We start from the raw sequence: 17,845 nt of genomic DNA on the forward strand, positions 1-17,845 counted from the left end.
GTCACTGACAGACCTGGGCTGCTTCCCAAAATGTCACCCTATACCCTATATAATGAACTACTGTTGACCAGGGCCCATAGGGACAGCGCACTATGTAAGGAATATGGTGCCATTTGGGATGCAACATTAGTTTTATGGTGTACTGGTGTATTGGAACATTCAGCCAACTACAGGAGTAGCCTAGATCATAGCTCAATGTGCAGTAGTGGTTGCCGGGCAGGTTAGCGGTTGCTGGGCTGGTTCTATTTCTATGTCTTCGTCACAGTCCACTGATCCCAAGCGTGTGATTATTTCACATCTATACAACCGCTTAGATCATTGACCGCCTTTTTCTGTGACCAGGTCCCCGGGGACAAAGGATATCTGGGACACTTTAATGTTTAGTGTTTTGATTCAGATGGGGATCCTAGATCTGTTTGGTTAAAGTAGTCAAAGTCCATTGAGACATTTGTTCACAGTCTGATTTTGAATGGGCTTCAGACAACTCTGTGTACTGGATAGGACGTAGGCTAGCGTAATCTGACTGTGCTGTCTGTAATCTCTTCTGTCCCAGAGTGGTTTAACCCTTTATGTGGACTCTTGTGTTTATTTTTCTCCAGTTTCCCAGACTCAGATTAAGTCTAGTACTGGACTAGAAAGTATGTTCATTCTCCATTGAAAGTGATTTTTAGTCCAATTAGGACTAGGCCTAATCTGTGTCCGGGAAAGCGGCCCAAATCTCCCAGTATGTCATAACGATGATGAAGAAGGAAGATGATGATGGTAACATGTTTTCCAGTAGGGAGTAGGGACCTACACTAAATTTACATAAGTATGTGGACTAGAGGCCGACCGATTAATCGGAATGGCCGATTAATTAGGGCCGATTTCAAGTTTTCATAACAATCGGAAATCAGTATTTTTGGACACTGATTTTTTTTAAACCATTTTTTATTTTTTTATTTTTTACACCTTTATTTAACTAGGCAAGTCAGTTAAGAACACATTCTTATTTTCAATGACGGCCTAGGAATGGTGGTTTAACTGCCTTGTTCAGGGGCAGAACGACAGATTTTTACCTTGTCAGCTCCAGGATTCTTGCAACCTTACGGTTAACTAGTCCAACTCTCTAACCACCTGCCTCTCATTGCACTCCACGAGGAGCCTGCCTGTTACACAAATGCAGTAGAAGCCAAGGTAAGTTGCTAGCTAGCATTAAACTTATTTTATAAAAAATCAATCAATCAATCATAATCACTAGTTAATTAACCTAGTAATATCATCAACCATGTGTAGTTATCTAGCGTGTCCTGCGTTGCATATAATCGATGCAACGCAGGGGGATGATTTAACAAAAGCTAATTTGCGAAAAAAGCACAATCGTTGCACGACTTTACCTAACCATAAACACCAATGCCTTTCTTATAATCAATACCCAGAAGTATATATTTTTAAACCTGCATATTTCGCTAAAATAAATCCAGGTTAGCAGGCAATATTAACCAGGTGAAATTGTGTCACTTCTCTTGCGTTCATTGCACGCAGAGTCAGGGTATATGCAACAGTTTGGGCCGCCTGGCTCATTGCGAACTAATTTTCCAGAATTTTACGTAATTATGACATAACATTGAAGGTTGTACAATGTAACAGGAATATTTAGATTTAGGGATGCCACCCGTTAGATGAAATACCGAACGGTTCCGTATTTCACTGAAATAATAACCGTTTTGTTTTCGAAATGATAGTTTCTGGATTCAACCATATTAATGACTAAAGGCTTGTATTTCTGTGTGTTATTATGTTCTAATTAAGTCTATAATTTGATATTTGATAGAGCAGTCTGACTGAGCGATATAAGGCAGCAGCAGGCTCGTAAGCATTCATTCAAACAGCACTTTCGTGCGTTTTGCCAGCAGCTCTTCGCTGTGCTTCAAGCATTGCGCTGTTTATGACTTCAAGTATATAAACTCCCAAGATTAGGCTGGTGTAACCGATGTGAAATGGCTAGCTAATTAGCGGGGTGCGCGCTAATAGCGTTTCAAACGTCACTCGCTCTGAGACTTGGAGTGGTTGTTCCCCTTGCTCTGCATGGGTAACACTGCTTCAAGGGTGGTTGTTGTCGATGTGTTCCTGGTTCAAGCCCAGGTAGGGGGGAGGAGAGGGACAGAAGCTATACTGTTACACTGGCAATACTAAAGTGCCTATAAGAACATCCAATAGTCAAAGGTATATGAAATACAAATGGTATAGAGAGAAATAGTCCTATAAATACTATATTAACTATAACCTAAAACCTCTTACCTTGGAATATTGAAGTCTCATGTTAAAAGGAATCACCAACTTTCATATGTTCTCATGTTCTGAGCAAGGAACTGAAACGTTAGCTTTTTACATGGCACATTGCACTTTTACTTTCTTCTCCAACACTTTGTTTTTGCATTATTTAAACCAAATTGAACAAGTTTAATTATTTATTTGAGGTTAAATTGATTTGTATTAATGTACTATATTAAGTTAAAATAAGTGTTCATTCAGTATTGCTGTAATTGTCAGTATTACAAATACATTAAAAAAAACGGCTTCTTTTGCTTTTTTTGGTCCTCCAATAATCGGTATCGGTATCGCCGTTGAAAAATCATAATCGGTCGACCTCTAATGTGGACACCCCTACAAATTAGTGGATTAGGCTATTTCAGCCATACCCGTTGCTGACAGGTACAGTATATAAAATTGAGCACACAGCCATGCAATCTCCATAGACAAACATTGGCAGCAGAATGGCCTGCACTGAAGAGCTCGGTGACTTTCAACATGGCACCATCATAGGATTCCACCTTTCCAACAAGTCAGTTCGTCAAATTTCTTACCTGCTAGAGCTTCCCCGGGCAACTATAAGTGCTGTTATTGTGAAGTGGAAACGTCTAGGAGCAACAACGGCTCAGCCACAAAGTTGTAGGCCACACAAGCTCACAGAATTGGACCGTCAAGCAAGTGCTGAAGCGCGTAAAAATCATCTGTCCTCGGTTGCAACACTCTCTACCAAGTTCCAAACTGCCTCTGAAAGCAACGTCAGCACTATAACTGTTCGTTAGGAGTGTCATGAAATGGGTTTCCATGGCAAAGCAACCTCAGGAGGCTGAAGAAATTCGGCTTGTCACCAATAGCACTCACAAACTTTTACAGATGCACAATCAAGAGCATCCTGTCGGGCTGTATCACCGCCTGGTATGGCAACTGTTCCGCCCACAACCTCAAGGCTCTCCAGAGGGTAGTGAGGTCTGCACAACGCATCACCGGGGGCAAACTACCTGCCCTCCAGGACACCTACACCACCCGATGTCACAGGAAGGCCATAAAGATCATCAAGGACAACAACCACCTGAGCCACTGCCTGTACACCCCGCTATCATCCAGAAGGCGAGGTCAGTACAGGTGCATCAAAGCAGGGACCGAGAGACTGAAAAACAGCTTCTATCTCAAGGCCATCAGACTGTTAAACAGCCACCACTAAGATTGAGTGGCTGCTGCCAACATACTGACTCAACTCCAGCCACTTTAATAATGGAAAAATGTATGGAAAAATGTATCACTAGCCACTTTAAACAATGTCACTTAATGTAATGTTTACATACCCTACATTACTCATCTCGTATGTATATACTGTACTCTATACCATCTACTGCATCTTGCCTATGCTGTTCTGTACCATCACTCATTCATATATTTTTATGTACATATTCTTCATCCCTTTACACTTGTGTGTATAAGGTAGTTATTGTGGAATTGTTAGGTTAGATTACTCTTTGGTTTATTACTGCATTGTCAGAACTAGAAGCACAAGCATTTCGCTGCACTCGCATTAACATCAGCTAACCATGTGTATGTGACAAATAAAATTTGATTTGATTTGAATTGAATTGGAACGTTGACTGCGAGCCAGGTCTAATCGCCCAACATCAGCGCCCGACCTCACTAACGCTCTTGTGGCTGAATGTAAGCAAGTCCCCGCAGCAATGTTCCAACATCTAGTGGAAAGCCTTCAGAAGAGTGAAGGCTGTTATAGCAGCAAAGTGAGGGACCAAATCCATATTAATGATTTTGGAATGAGATGTTTGACAAGCAGGTGTCCACATACCTTTGGTCATGTAGTATATGTTAATCTCTTCCGGGCTTCATTTCCTGATAATGGAATTTAAGTTATTTGTCTGCAGTCATGAACAGTGGAGCTGTCTCTCTCTTTGACACACACACGCACACACATGCACACACACACACACACTGTACTGCAGTTCTACCCCCTCCCTCCCTTCCCAGCGCACTCCCTTTCCCATAGTGATAAAAGACATAGCTCCACTGGAGGAGGGAGGGGAAAAAGAGAGAAAGAGAAACGCTCTGTCAAACCAGAGAAGAAGAGGGGGAGGAGGGAGAGGTAGAAGAGGTAGAGAAAGAGAAACACTGTCAAACCAGAGAAGAAGAGGGGGAGGAGGGGGAGGTAGAAGAGGTAGAGAAAGAGAAACACTGTCAAACCAGAGAACAGGAGGGGGAGGTAGAAGAGGTAGAGAAAGAGAAACACTGTCAAACCAGAGAAGAAGAGGGGGAGGAGAGAGGAGGGGGATAAAGAGAGTAATGGCACACAACACCTCTAGCTCTATCTTGCATAAACCATCTTAAGAGCTTCCATTTGCCTCTGCAACACTTCCTGAATAAAGAATATGTGTGTTTGTGTTCTAAGTGGAGAGGGTCTAAACAGTAGGTTGTGGTATAATGGAGTCAGGGAGTATGAGACAGAGAAGAAGGTACGCTAGGTTCCAGAACAGTCTGGGATTGGGATCATTTAAAAAAAAAAAAAACATTATATATAGCCATTCATTATTCATTAACTTATAAATGAGCTGAGCAAAACTGTCTTACCCTTTCAGAACCCCCATCCGACAGCTGTTTACCAAAATAAGAGGCAGGGCGGGGCGACTGTTTGGTTGTTGGAATCCCAGACTGTATCTTTAAGAGGCTGACTGAGTACCAGTACTGCAGCTCCCTACTGCCGTTGACAACCATTCACTGCTCTGGCCCTCTGACTCTCTGGTTCCTGATATCATAGGCCTTTAATAACTACTGACAAGTCAACTGTAGCCTGGGTGCCTGGCTGACTGTTCCTGCACTCATCACCACTAGGCTCGGCCTATATCAAAGACCAGACTGAATAGCTTAAACTTCTCTGGCTATATACTACTGGCCTTGTTTGGCAAGGAAACAAAACGTATGTACCAGCTCTCCCAATTTAGCCAGCAGCCTCCAAATAGATTTCTAGATCAATTAAAGTGGGAATCGGGTTGAAACAACAAAAAGGCTGAGGAATGGGGCTGGTGAAACATAAATGAATAGACAGAGGTATGGATGAAAGGACTGACCATCCATTACATTAAGATTATACTTTTAATCATGTACATTGTTGACAAAAATGTGGGTTCTGATGGCGTATGACAGTTGAACTAAGCTCATACACTACCGTTCAAAGGTTTGGGGTCACTTAGACATTTCCTTGTTTTTGAAAGAAAACTTTTTTTGTCCATTAAAATAACATCAAATTGATCAGAAATATAGTGTATACATTGTTAATGTTGTAAATTACTATTGTAGAGGGAAATGGCTGATTTTTAATGGCATATCTACATAGGCGTACAGAGGCCCATTATCAGCAACCATCACTCCTGTGTTCCAATGACACGTTGTGTTAGCTAATCCAAGTTAATCATTTTAAAAGGCTAATTGATCATGAGACAACCCTTTTGCAATTATGTTAGCACAGCTGAAAACTGTTGTTATGATTAAAGAACCAATAAAACTGACCTTCTTTAGACTAGTTGAGTATCTGGAGCATCAGCATTTGTGGGTTCGATTACAGGCTCAATATGGCCAGAAACAAAGAACTTGAACAATGTACACATGATGGAGATTTTCACCTTGGAAAGGGACATTTTCTCCCTCCTGAATGCCGTTGGTAGGGGCTGTAATGATGAAGACACACACGCATTGCCTCCCCCACACACAGGACCCCCAGCTAATTACCTCGGTGTCCTCTCTCTCTGTGCTACAGTGGTCACCATCCTGTCGACGTTGCACGCCGACCGGAACGTCTACCCGTCTGCAGGTGTGCTGTTTGTCCACGTCCTGGAGAGAGAGCACTTCAAAGGAGAGTTTCCCCCCTATCCCAAACCTGGTCTGTGTTCCTCATTGGATCACTCAATTCAATAATAACCAGATGACTCATTTTACTATTACTACTAGTACCTATTTATTATTAATACTAATAATAAATACTCATCTATTCGGTAATAACATATATTTAGCTAAGCTACAATACAGTATATGCATAAATGTCAGTGTCAGAGTAGCATTTACATCTCACACTATCAGGGTCTAGTTGACTAACTACTAGGCTGGGTGCGTTTATTGTACATGTACCAACGTCTGTCCATACAGGGGATTCCAGCAACGACCCCATCACCTTCAACACCAACCTGATGGGCTACCCAGACCGGCCAGGCTGGCTGCGTTACATCCAGAGAACCTCCCACAGTGATGGGGTGCTCTACGGATCCCCCACTGCCGAACACGTGGGCAAGGCCACCATCATAGAGGTGTGTGGCTCCATTTACTGCTAATGCAGCTGGAGTATATTGTCTGCAGAGCTCTCTCTCAATTCCAATTCAATTGAAGGGGCTGTAATGGGAAACATACAGTTGAAGTCGGAAGTTTACATAGACTTAGGTGGAAGTCATTAAAACTTGTTTTTTAAAACCACTCCACAAATTTCTTGTTAACAAACTATAGTTTTGGCAAGTCAGTTAGGACATCTACTTTGTGGATGACACAATCAGTTTTTCCAACAACTGTTTACAGATTATTTCACTTATAATTGTTACGTCCGTCGTTGAATGAGTGAGACCAAAGCGCAGCGTGGAAAGTGTTCATCGTACTTCATTAAATTAACACCCAAAAAAAACAAAATATAAACGACTTTAAAGCTCTGTAGTGCTAACCAGCAACTATACAAAGACAAAATCCCACAAACTAGGGTGGAAAACAGGCTACCTAAATATGATTCCCAATCAGAGACAACGATAGACAGCTGCCTCTGATTGGGAACCCTACCCGGCCAACAAAGAAATAGAAAACTAGAATGCCCACCCAAATCACACCCAGACCTAACCAAATAGAGAAATCAACAGGCTTTCTAAGGTCAAGGCGTGATGTGGGAGAAATTTCCAAATGCCTTCATCTGTACAAACAATACACCATGGGACCACGCAGCCGTCATACCACTCAGGAAGGAGACGTGCTCTGTCTCCTAGAGATGAAAGTACTTTGGTGTGAAAAGTGCAAATCAATCCCAGAACAACAGCAAAGGACCTTGTGAAGATGCTGGATGCAACAGGTACAAAAGTATCTATCACCACAGTAAAACAAATAAATAACTTGGAAGAAGCCACTGCTCCAAAACCGCCATAAAAAAGCCAGACTACGGTTTGCAACTGCACATGGGGACGAAGATTGTACTTTTTGGAGAAATGTCCTCTGGTCTGAGGAAACAAAAATAGAAATGTTTTGCCATAATGACCATCGTTATGTTTGGAGGGAAAAGGGGGAGGCTTGCAAACTAAAGAACACCATCCCAACCGTGAAGCATGGGGGTGGCAGCATCATGTTGTGGGGGTGCTTTGATGCAAGAGGGACTGGTGCACTTCACAAAATAGATGGCATCATAAAGAAGGAAAATGATAAGGATATATTGAAGCAACATCTCAAGACATCAGTCGGGAAGTTAAAGCTTGGTCACAAATGGGTCTTCCAAATGGACAATGACCCCAAGCATACTTCCAAAGTTGTGGCAAAATGGCTTAAGGACAACAAAGTCAATGTATTGAAGTGGCCATCACAAAGCCCTGACCTCAATTCTATCGAACATTTTTGGGCAGACCTGAAAAAGCGTGTGCGAGCAAGGAGGCCTACAAACCTGACTCAATTACACCAGCTCTGTCAGGAATGGGCCAAAATTCACCCAACTTATTGTGGAAGCTTGTGGAAGGCTACCCGAAACGTTTGACCCAAGTTAAACCTTTTAAAGGCATTGCTACCAAATACTAATTGAGTGTATGTAAACTTCTGACCCACTGGGAATTTGATGAAATAAATAAAAGCTCATATAAATCATTCTCTCTACTATTATTCTGACATTTCACATTCTTAAAATAAAGTGGTGGTCCTAACTGACCTAATACAGGGAATTTTTACTAGGATTAAATGTCAGGAATTGTGAAAACTGAGTTTAAATGTATTTGGCTAAGATGTATGTAAACTTCCGACTTCAACTGTATGTTTACATTGCCAAAGAGAGTGAAATAGATAATAAACAAAAGTGAAATAAACAACAAAAAATGTACAGTAAACATTACACTTACAAAAATGTCAAAAATTCCAAAAGAATAAAGACATTTCAAATAATATGTCTATATACAGTGTTGTAATGATGCCAAGAGTGCGCAAAGCTGTCATCAAGGCAAAGGGTGGCTACTTTGGAGAATCAAATATAGAATATAAACTTAGCAAACAAAGAAACGTCCTCTCTCTGTCAACTGTGTTTATTTTCAGCAAACTTAAAATGTGTCAATATTTGTATGAACATGACAAGATTCAACAACTGAGACATAAACTGAACAAGTTCCACAGACATGTGACTAACAGAAATTGAATAATGTGTCCTTGAACAAAGGGGGGGTTCAAAATCAAAAGTAACCGTCAGTATCTGGTGTGGCGACCAGCTGCATTAAGTACTGCAGTACATCTCCGCCTCTTGGACTGCAGCAGATTTGCCAGTTATTGCTGTGAGATGTTATCCCACTCTTCCACCAAGGCACCTGGAAATTCCCAGACATTTCTGGGGGGAATGGCCCTAGCCCTCACCCTCCGATCCAACAGGCCCCTGATGTGCTCAATTGGATTTAGATCCGGGCTCTTCGTTGACCATGGCAGAACACTGACATTCCTATCTTGTAGGAAGTCATGCACAGAGCGAGCAGTATGGCTGGTGGCATTGTCATGTTGGAGGGTCATGTCAGGATGAGCCTGCAGGAAGGGTACCACATGAGGGAGGAGGATGTCTTTCCTGTAACGCACAGCGTTAAGATTGCCTGCAATGTCAACAAGCTCAGTCGAATGATGCTGTGAGATACCACCCCAGACCATGACGGACCCTTCACCTCCAAATTGATCCCGCTCCAGAGTACAGGCCTCGCTGTAACGCTCATTCCTTTGACGATAAACGCGAATCCGACCATCACCCCTGGTGAGACAAAACCGCGACTCGCCAGTGAAGAGCACTTTTTGCCAGTCCTGTGTCTGGTCCAGTGACAGTGGGTTTGTGCCCATAGGCGACGTTGTTGCCGGTGATTTCTGGTGAGGACCTGCCTTACAACAGGCTTACAAGCCCTCACAGTCCAGCCTCTCTCAGCCTATTACGGACAGTCTGAGCACTGATGGAGGGATTGTGCGTTCCTGGTGTAACTCGGGCAGTTGTTGTTGCCGCCATCCTGTACCTGTCCCGCAGGTGTGATGTTCAGATGTACCGATCCTGTGCAGGTGTTGTTACACGTGGTCTGCCACTGCGAGAACGATCAGCTGTCCGTCCTGTCTCCCTGTAGCGCTGTCTTAGGCATCTCACAGTACGGACATTGCAATTTATTGCCCTGGCCACATCTGCAGTCCTCATGCCTCCTTACAGCATGCCTAAGGTACCTTCACACAGATGAGCAGGGACCCTGGGCATCTTTCTTTTGGTGTTTTTCAGAGTCAGTAGAAATGCCTCTTTAGTGTCCTACGTCTTCATAACTGTGCCCTTAATTGCCTGCCATCTGTCTGTAAGCTGTTAGTGTCTTAACGACCACAGGTGCATGTTCATTAATTGTTTATGGTTCATTGAACAAGTATGGGAACAAGCATGGGAAACAGTGTTTAAACCCTTTACAATGAAGATAGGTGAAGTAATTTGGATTTTTACAAATTATCTTTGAAAGACAGGGTCCTGAAAAGTTTCAGTTTATTTAGATTTGTTTAAAACTTTTTGGTTACTACATGATTCTATATGTGTTATTTCATAGTTTTGATGTCTTCACTATTATTCTACAATGTAGAAAATAGTAAAAATAAAGAAAAACCCTGGAATGAGTAGGTGTGTCCAAACTTCTGACTGGTACTGTATTTCGGCACAACCTGTAATAATCATAGTAGTGGTTAGTTATTATTTACAGTAGATAGTCCAGCAGGTAGAACAATGTGTTTTTTTCTCATAGTACCTGTCATATGGTTGTGATATAGCTTTTTCCTAGGGTTTTAGACATGTCTAGTCTGTAAGGTACAGGCAGGCTTCGACCATTATGTGTTTCAGGCTTATCTGTACCTAACCTACTGTAGCATATTCCCAAATGCTTTATGTTCCTTGTAGGAATGTTCCTATAGGATGGCAGTACCCCAAGTCCCGCTTTCCTCTGAACCTTCTACTATGGTATATGTTTGCATCTGGCTCAGACCTCGCCAGCGAGCCTCAGCCTGGGGCGTAAGCTGCACTGATCTGGGCTTAAACTTTTCCCCTTATGTGTTCCAGATTATTGCCTATAACAGACGCACTTTCGAAACGGCCCGGCACAACTTGGTCATAAACATCATGTCCACAGAAGGTAAGAAAGAGAGAGAGAGAGAAAGGACAGGCTTAGTGAGGAGATTATTAAGCAGGATGTTCTTTATTGAAATCTAAAGGCTCACCTTCAATGATGACACCCCCATGAATCCTGATTAGGGTTGTTAACGGTGACCGCATTACTGCCACACCGGCGGTCACGAGTTATGATGGCAGTCAAATTCCACGTGACCGTTTAGTCACAGTAATCAGGCTTCTCCAAGCTCTGATGCCGCTGATGGTCATTAGTAGCCTACCAAACTTGCTAACTGCCTGGTACTTAGCACTCTATTGTCCCTCTAATCACTCTGACATCGATGCAAATATAATCAAAAATCGAATCAAACACTTCATTAGAGCCATGAGTTCATGTTGTGTAAAATTTCTATAGGCTATGCAATTGCGTGACAAAAAACAGAGTTTCGATCAAATCAAATCCAATCGATGGCCTCTATTAAAAAGAGGAGGAGCCTAGATTTAGGCTAGATCAACTATATGTATTTCTCAACTTTCCTAACATTAAGCACGTTGCTTCTCTTTACAACAGCAGTATAGCCTACCTGGCTGGCATGAATGTCCTCCATTCCCTATTTAAGTGCATAGATAACATGTATTTTTTTCCCCTGTCCTTGTTCCGAGACTGGTGCATGATAACAGTCCATTCTAAATCAAAACAAATTTCAAACATATACTATTTAATATATGTTAAGACAAGATTAAATCAAGAATAGTCTGATGGGTGACAATATTAATTCATCACTTGTGAATGATGCCCAGCTTGTGTGCAGTAAGGCAAGAAATATCGCATGCCTTTTTTTTTACAACTTTTTCACATCATAGGGAAAGGGGGATACCTAGTCAGTTGTACAACTGAATGCATTCAACTGAAATGTGTCTTCCGCATTTAACCCGACCTCTCTGAATCAGGGAGTTGATGGGGGCTGCCATAATCGACATCCACGTCTTCGGCAGACAGAGGGTTAACTGCCTTGCTCAGGAGCAGAACAGATTTTTACCTTGTCAGCTCAGGGATTCAATACAGAAACCTTTCGGTTACTGGTCCAACGCTCTAACCACTAGGCTACCTGCCGCCTAGGCTACCATAGTTGCACACCTCATGTAGCCTAGCCAATAGGCCTATATGTTTTGATAAGGTTTGTATCACAACCCAAAAAAATCTTAAAATTAAGCACATTAATCTGCTTTACAACGAGTGTAAAGCCTAACTGGTATACATAAGCAGCACGCGAGTTTCAAGTTTGGTGAAGATCATTTTCACCATAAAAATGCACCTTTTTAATAAAAGCATTACATGCATAATCAGATTTGCGGTCACTTTGAGAATGGTGTTTTCCTGCTAATTGATTGCATTTTGGAACATTTGTGCTTATGGCCTGCTGCCGTGTGTGCATTGCTGCGCTTATAATGTGAGGAAATAGCCTAATAGTTTAGCAACATTTTAAGCTAAACGTTCTGACCTGTTGCGTCAACCTAATTGATTTTAACCGGAGGTTTTTTATGCTCGTGGTTGTATTAATTTGGGATCTATCGCATCCCACAACTGTCCCAGACTATGTTTGGAATATTTATTTCTTGCACAGAATAGAATAGGTAAACGTTTGTACTATGGGGGATAGTAGATTGACATAGGCTCGAGCTTTTGCTGTTCGTTAGGCTTACTCATCTTGTTGGCTGACGAAAAGTAAACGTGGACAGTTCTTCCAACATCTTCAATATGCACCTCGGAATTCGATAAGGACGCACACGTCCCCGATATGTCTGTCTTCACTTGTAGCCTGTGAGAAGGACCCAATCACGCGACGGACATTGGTTAATAAGAACTTAGATTTCTGAGAGAGCCATGTGAGTGCTTCGGGGGCATGCAGCCGGGATAAGGGAATTATAATTATTATATTCAGCCAAAGTGCACAACGTCTACTGGCCTCAAAAGGCATGGATTATTTTAGGGGGCATTGTGGCCACAGAAAGGGGATGCCACTGGGAAATTTGAGTCCTTAAGTGTGTGAAGCCTGCACAAGAAACAAAGAAGAGCTCATGCCTTTCATGCAACTGTTTTCAAATCATCATTAGAGTTGCATCATGCAGCCTTGGAATGTATTAAACATCAAAACATACAGTCCAACGTTTGTATCACAACTAAAGTTGCATAAATAACCCTAAATGAAGCATATAGGAGGACCTACAGAATAGTCACATGTGACACTCAAATCATTTGGAGAAAATATTCTTTCTATTTTATTCAGCTCTGTTCAATTGTATTCTTCATACTATAAATTAATTCCATGGAATTCTAGGCAAATGTTGTCTGCTAAATTAACTTGTGTAGTCTACAGCTATATCAGGGTCTAACATCTACATTTTAGTAAACACTCCTATCCAGAGCGAGTGCATACATTTAAAAAAGAAAATGATATTGGTCATCTGTGGGAATTGAACCCACAACCCCGGCATTGCAACCGCCATGCTCTACCAACTGAGCTACATGGGACTACATCAGAGTAAAGACAACTCAAAGTATGCAATTATTTTCTTCTGAAATAGACTGCATTTTCTTTATATCATGTTTCTTTAGACCTGTCTAAAATAAATAATGGATTTATTGTGATGGCGTAGGCTATATTACATGGATTTATTAGACATTTTAAAATGCAGAGGTCTGTATCAGTGGCTTGTAGGCTATGCGTGGAAGCCAGTAAATGCTAAATGTGTTTATGTTAGTTAAGGGTCAATTACCGTGAGACCGGCAGTTATTTGCTTGACAATCACCAGCTGACAACATTTCATGACCGCCACAGTCCTAAATTCCTGATAAAGACTAAAAGGCCCAAAAGCTCCTATTTCAATTTCTTTCAAGAGTGGCTGAATATCATTCACATATCCACAATGACATCCCCTAAAAGGGCAACACAACACACTCAACCAAACCGACAATTTCTAAATCAAGTTAACACCTTATAATGCGGTACTCACATCTGTGTAATTTAATAAACACACATTTGAAAATGAACAGATTCTGTATCTGTAATCTCTCTCTTCCCCTCTCTCCCTCGCTCTCTCTGTCTCCCTCCGTCCCTCGCTCCCTTACTCCCTCCTTCTCGCCCTCCCTCTCTCAGAGTACCCACTGCCGTACCAGGCAGAGTTCTACATAAAGAACATGAATGTGGAGGAGATGTTGGCAAGCGAGGTTCTGGGAGACTTCCTAGGGGCAGTGAAGAACGTGTGGCAGCCCGAACGCCTCAACGCCGTCAACATCACCTCAGCCCTGGACAGGGGCGGACGTGTTCCCCTGCCCATAAACAACCTCAAAGAGGGGTGAGGGCATAGAAATAGAATTAGAAACACATCTCTCTATGGGTGAGAGTGACCCTCTTTAGCACAGTTCAAAACATGGTTTAACCGAGTATGAGGATACATTTACATATCAACATCACCTCAGCCCTGGACAGTTCTCCTGCCCATCAACAACCTCAGAGGGGTGAGGGACAGGGTCACCCTCTGCAGCCCTTACAGGACCAGAGCAGTTTGATACATAGTTTGATGAATTGATGAATTCAAGTATCTTTAGTTGAAAGAGGATGATGAATTCAAGCATCTTCAGTTGATAGAGGATGATTCATTCAAGTATCTTCAGTTGTAGAGGATGATTCATTCAAGTATCTTCAGTTGATAGAGGATGATTCATTCAAATATCTTCAGTTGGTAGAGGATGATTCATTCAAGTATCTTCAGTTGATAGAGGATGATTCATTCAAATATCTTCAGTTGGTAGAGGATGATTCATTCAAGTATCTTCAGTTGAAAGCAGATGATGACTTCAATTACATTATCTTCAGCCCTTATAGAAACAAGAGAGAGGTTGATGATGAATTTAAATATTGCCTGGTAGATGTAAGACATAACAGGATGGTTTGTTACCTAAATATTCATCCTCAGAAAGTACTATAGCAGCTTTAGAATGCCTTGTCTACAGTCTTGTATTTTGAATAAGCACCTTCATAAGATTTTGTGCATCAGTTGCAACACAAACATGCACTTAAATATGCTTATGCAATGCATGACCTTAATGTAAAAACTCCCATCCTTTCTTCTCACTTTACAGCCTGTCTCACTGTCGCATCCTGCTGAGGTTTCCTTTAATTGGAATGCAGAGAGTGTGTGTGAGAGAGAGAGGAGAGAGGGAGAGGCAGAGAGGGAGAGGGAGAGTGAAGGAGGGAGAGTGAGAGGCGAAGAGAGAGAGTGAAAGAGGGAGGGTGAAAGGCAGAGAGGCAGAGAGAGAGAGAGGAAGAGGGAGACAGAGGGAGCGATCCAGATCAACACACTGAGTGTGTTAGACATTACAGCCTCAGAGAGACACTGGCAGGCTGTTTGTAGCAGTCAGAGAGAATGAATCCCCACATGAATTGTCATGTTGTTCATACATTGTAACATGCATGGCCCCCATTTGGGAAGATAAAGGTAGATGAGAGCCCCATAGAAGGACTAAGATTCCCTGACAGTACAATATCAGGAAGCTCTCCATGCTGACTGAGACAGGAGGGGGAAAACACTATGTGGTTCATAGTGGGATTGTGAAAGTGTATGTGAATGGTTAGCAAGATATGACTGTGTAACCTAGCTGTTAAATCGTCCTCTCATCTACCTCTAATGCGCTTGCGTGTTTGTGTGTAGATTAAGGTGTTAAAATCCTTCCTCCCCAGTGTGTGTGTGACTGCACGTGTGTGCACATGTGAGTGTGCATGCACTGTACATCTACATCTTGGCCTTAAGATTCACCTAGTCATAACAATATTATCAGATATACCACTAACTGTCTGTCATTTTTTACCTGTATTATCAGATATACCACTAACTGTCTGTTTGTCATTATACCTGTATTATCAGATATACCACTGTCTGTCTGTCAGTATACCTGTATTATCAGATATACCACTGTGTGTCTGTCATTATACCTGTATTATCAGATATACCACTGTCTGTCTGTCTGTCTGTCTGTCTGTCTGTCTGTCATTATACCTGTATTATCGGATATACCACTGTCTGTCTGTCATTATACCTGTATTATCAGATATACCACTGTCTGTCTATCATTATACCTTTATTATCAGATATACCACTGTCTGTCTGTCTGTCTATCATTATACCTGTATTATCAGATGTAATACTAACTGTCTGTCATTTTACCTGTATTATCAGATATACCACTGTCTGTATGTCATTATACCTGTATTATCAGATATACCACTGTCTGTATGTCATTATACCTGTATTATCAGATATACCACTGTCTGTCTGTCTGTCTATCATTATACCTGTATTATCAGATATACCACTGTCTGTCTGTCATTTTACCTGTATTATCAGATATACCACTGTCTGTCTGTCATTATACCTGTATTATCAGATATACCACTGTCTATCATTATACCTGTATTATCAGATATACCACTGTCTGTCTGTCTGTCATTCTACCTGTATTATCAGATATACCACTGTCTGTCTGTAATTATACCTGTATTATCAGATATACCACTGTCTGTCTGTCATTATACCTGTATTATCAGGTCTGTCTGTCTGTCATTATACCTGTATTATCAGATATACCACTGTCTGTATGTCATTATACCTGTATTATCAGATATACCACTGTCTGTCTGTCATTATACCTGTATTATCAGATATACCACTGTCTGTCTATCATTATACCTGTATTATCAGATATACCACTGTCTGTCTGTCTGTCTGTCTGTCTGTCATTATACCTGTATTATCAGATATACCACTGTCTGTCTGTCATTATACCTGTATTATCAGATATACCACTGTCTATCATTCTACCTGTATTATCAGATATACCATGTCATTATACCTGTATTATCAGATATACCACTGTCTGTCTGTCATTATACCTGTATTATCAGATATACCACTGTCTGTCTGTCATTATACCTGTATTATCAGATATACCACTGTCTGTCTATCATTATACCTGTATTATCAGATGTAACACTAACTGTCTGTCTGTAATTATACCTGTATTATCAGATATACCACTGTCTGTCTGTCATTATACCTGTATTATCAGATATACCACTGTCTATCATTATACCTGTATTATCAGATATACCACTGTCTGTCTGTCATTATACCTGTATTATCAGATATACCACTGTCTATCTGTCATTATACCTGTATTATCAGATATACCACTGTCTATCATTATACCTGTATTATCAGATATACCACTGTCTGTCTGTAATTATACCTGTATTATCAGATATATCACTGTCTATCATTATACCTGTATTATCAGATATACCACTGTCTGTCTGTCATTATACCTGTATTATCAGATATACCACTGTCTATCATTATACCTGTATTATCAGATATACCACTGTCTGTCTGTCTGTCATTCTACCTGTATTATCAGATATACCACTGTCTATCTGTCTGTCATTATACCTGTATTATCAGATATACCACTGTCTGTCTGTCTGTCATTCTACCTGTATTATCAGATATACCACTGTCTGTCTGTCTGTCATTATACCTGTATTATCAGATATACCACTGTCTATCATTATACCTGTATTATCAGATATACCACTATCTGTCTGTCTGTCATTCTACCTGTATTATCAGATATACCACTAACTGTCTGTCTGTCATTATACCTGTAAACCACAGGAGGCTGCTGAGGATAGGACGGCTTATAATAATACCTGGAATGGAGTCAATGGAATGTTATCAAACACCTGGAAACCACATTCTTGATTTGCTTGGTACCATTGAATTTATTCCGTTCCAGCCATTAAAATGAACCCGTCCTCCTCAATTAAGGGGCCACCAGCCACCTGTATTATAAGACCGTGTCTAAGTCACTGCCTCCCTCTCCAGTGTGTATGTGATGGTGGGAGCTGATGTGCAGTTCTCTTCCTGCCTGAGGGAGGTGGAGAACTCCCAGAACCAGCTCCGCTGCAGCCAGGAGATGGAGCCTGTCATCAGCTGTGACAAGAAGTTCAGAGCCCAGTTCGACATCGACTGGTGTAAGATCAATCTGGTGAGGACTGGACAGGACCCTGGAACCATGGTGTGACCTCTTGACCTGTTCTCTGA

The 17,845-nt window shown here is 41.4% G+C and overlaps 1 protein-coding gene across 3 annotated transcripts in view; it reads left to right on the top strand.

Moving 5' to 3' along the window:
• The window catches only part of LOC115131315 (epsilon-sarcoglycan-like), a 30,390-nt gene that overhangs the window by 4,754 nt on the left and 7,791 nt on the right, over positions 1-17,845 (top strand). For all 3 annotated transcript variants that reach the window (XM_029662925.2, XM_065020307.1, XM_029662926.2), the window contains exons 2-6: positions 6,074-6,196; positions 6,460-6,617; positions 10,637-10,709; positions 13,843-14,041; positions 17,627-17,789. In XM_029662925.2, coding sequence (XP_029518785.2) covers positions 6,074-6,196; positions 6,460-6,617; positions 10,637-10,709; positions 13,843-14,041; positions 17,627-17,789 — 716 coding nt within the window. The remainder of the gene's footprint in view (positions 1-6,073; positions 6,197-6,459; positions 6,618-10,636; positions 10,710-13,842; positions 14,042-17,626; positions 17,790-17,845) is intronic.

Source organism: Oncorhynchus nerka, linkage group LG7, assembly GCF_034236695.1.
Source record: "Oncorhynchus nerka isolate Pitt River linkage group LG7, Oner_Uvic_2.0, whole genome shotgun sequence".
In the NCBI taxonomy this organism is placed as follows: domain Eukaryota; kingdom Metazoa; phylum Chordata; class Actinopteri; order Salmoniformes; family Salmonidae; genus Oncorhynchus; species Oncorhynchus nerka.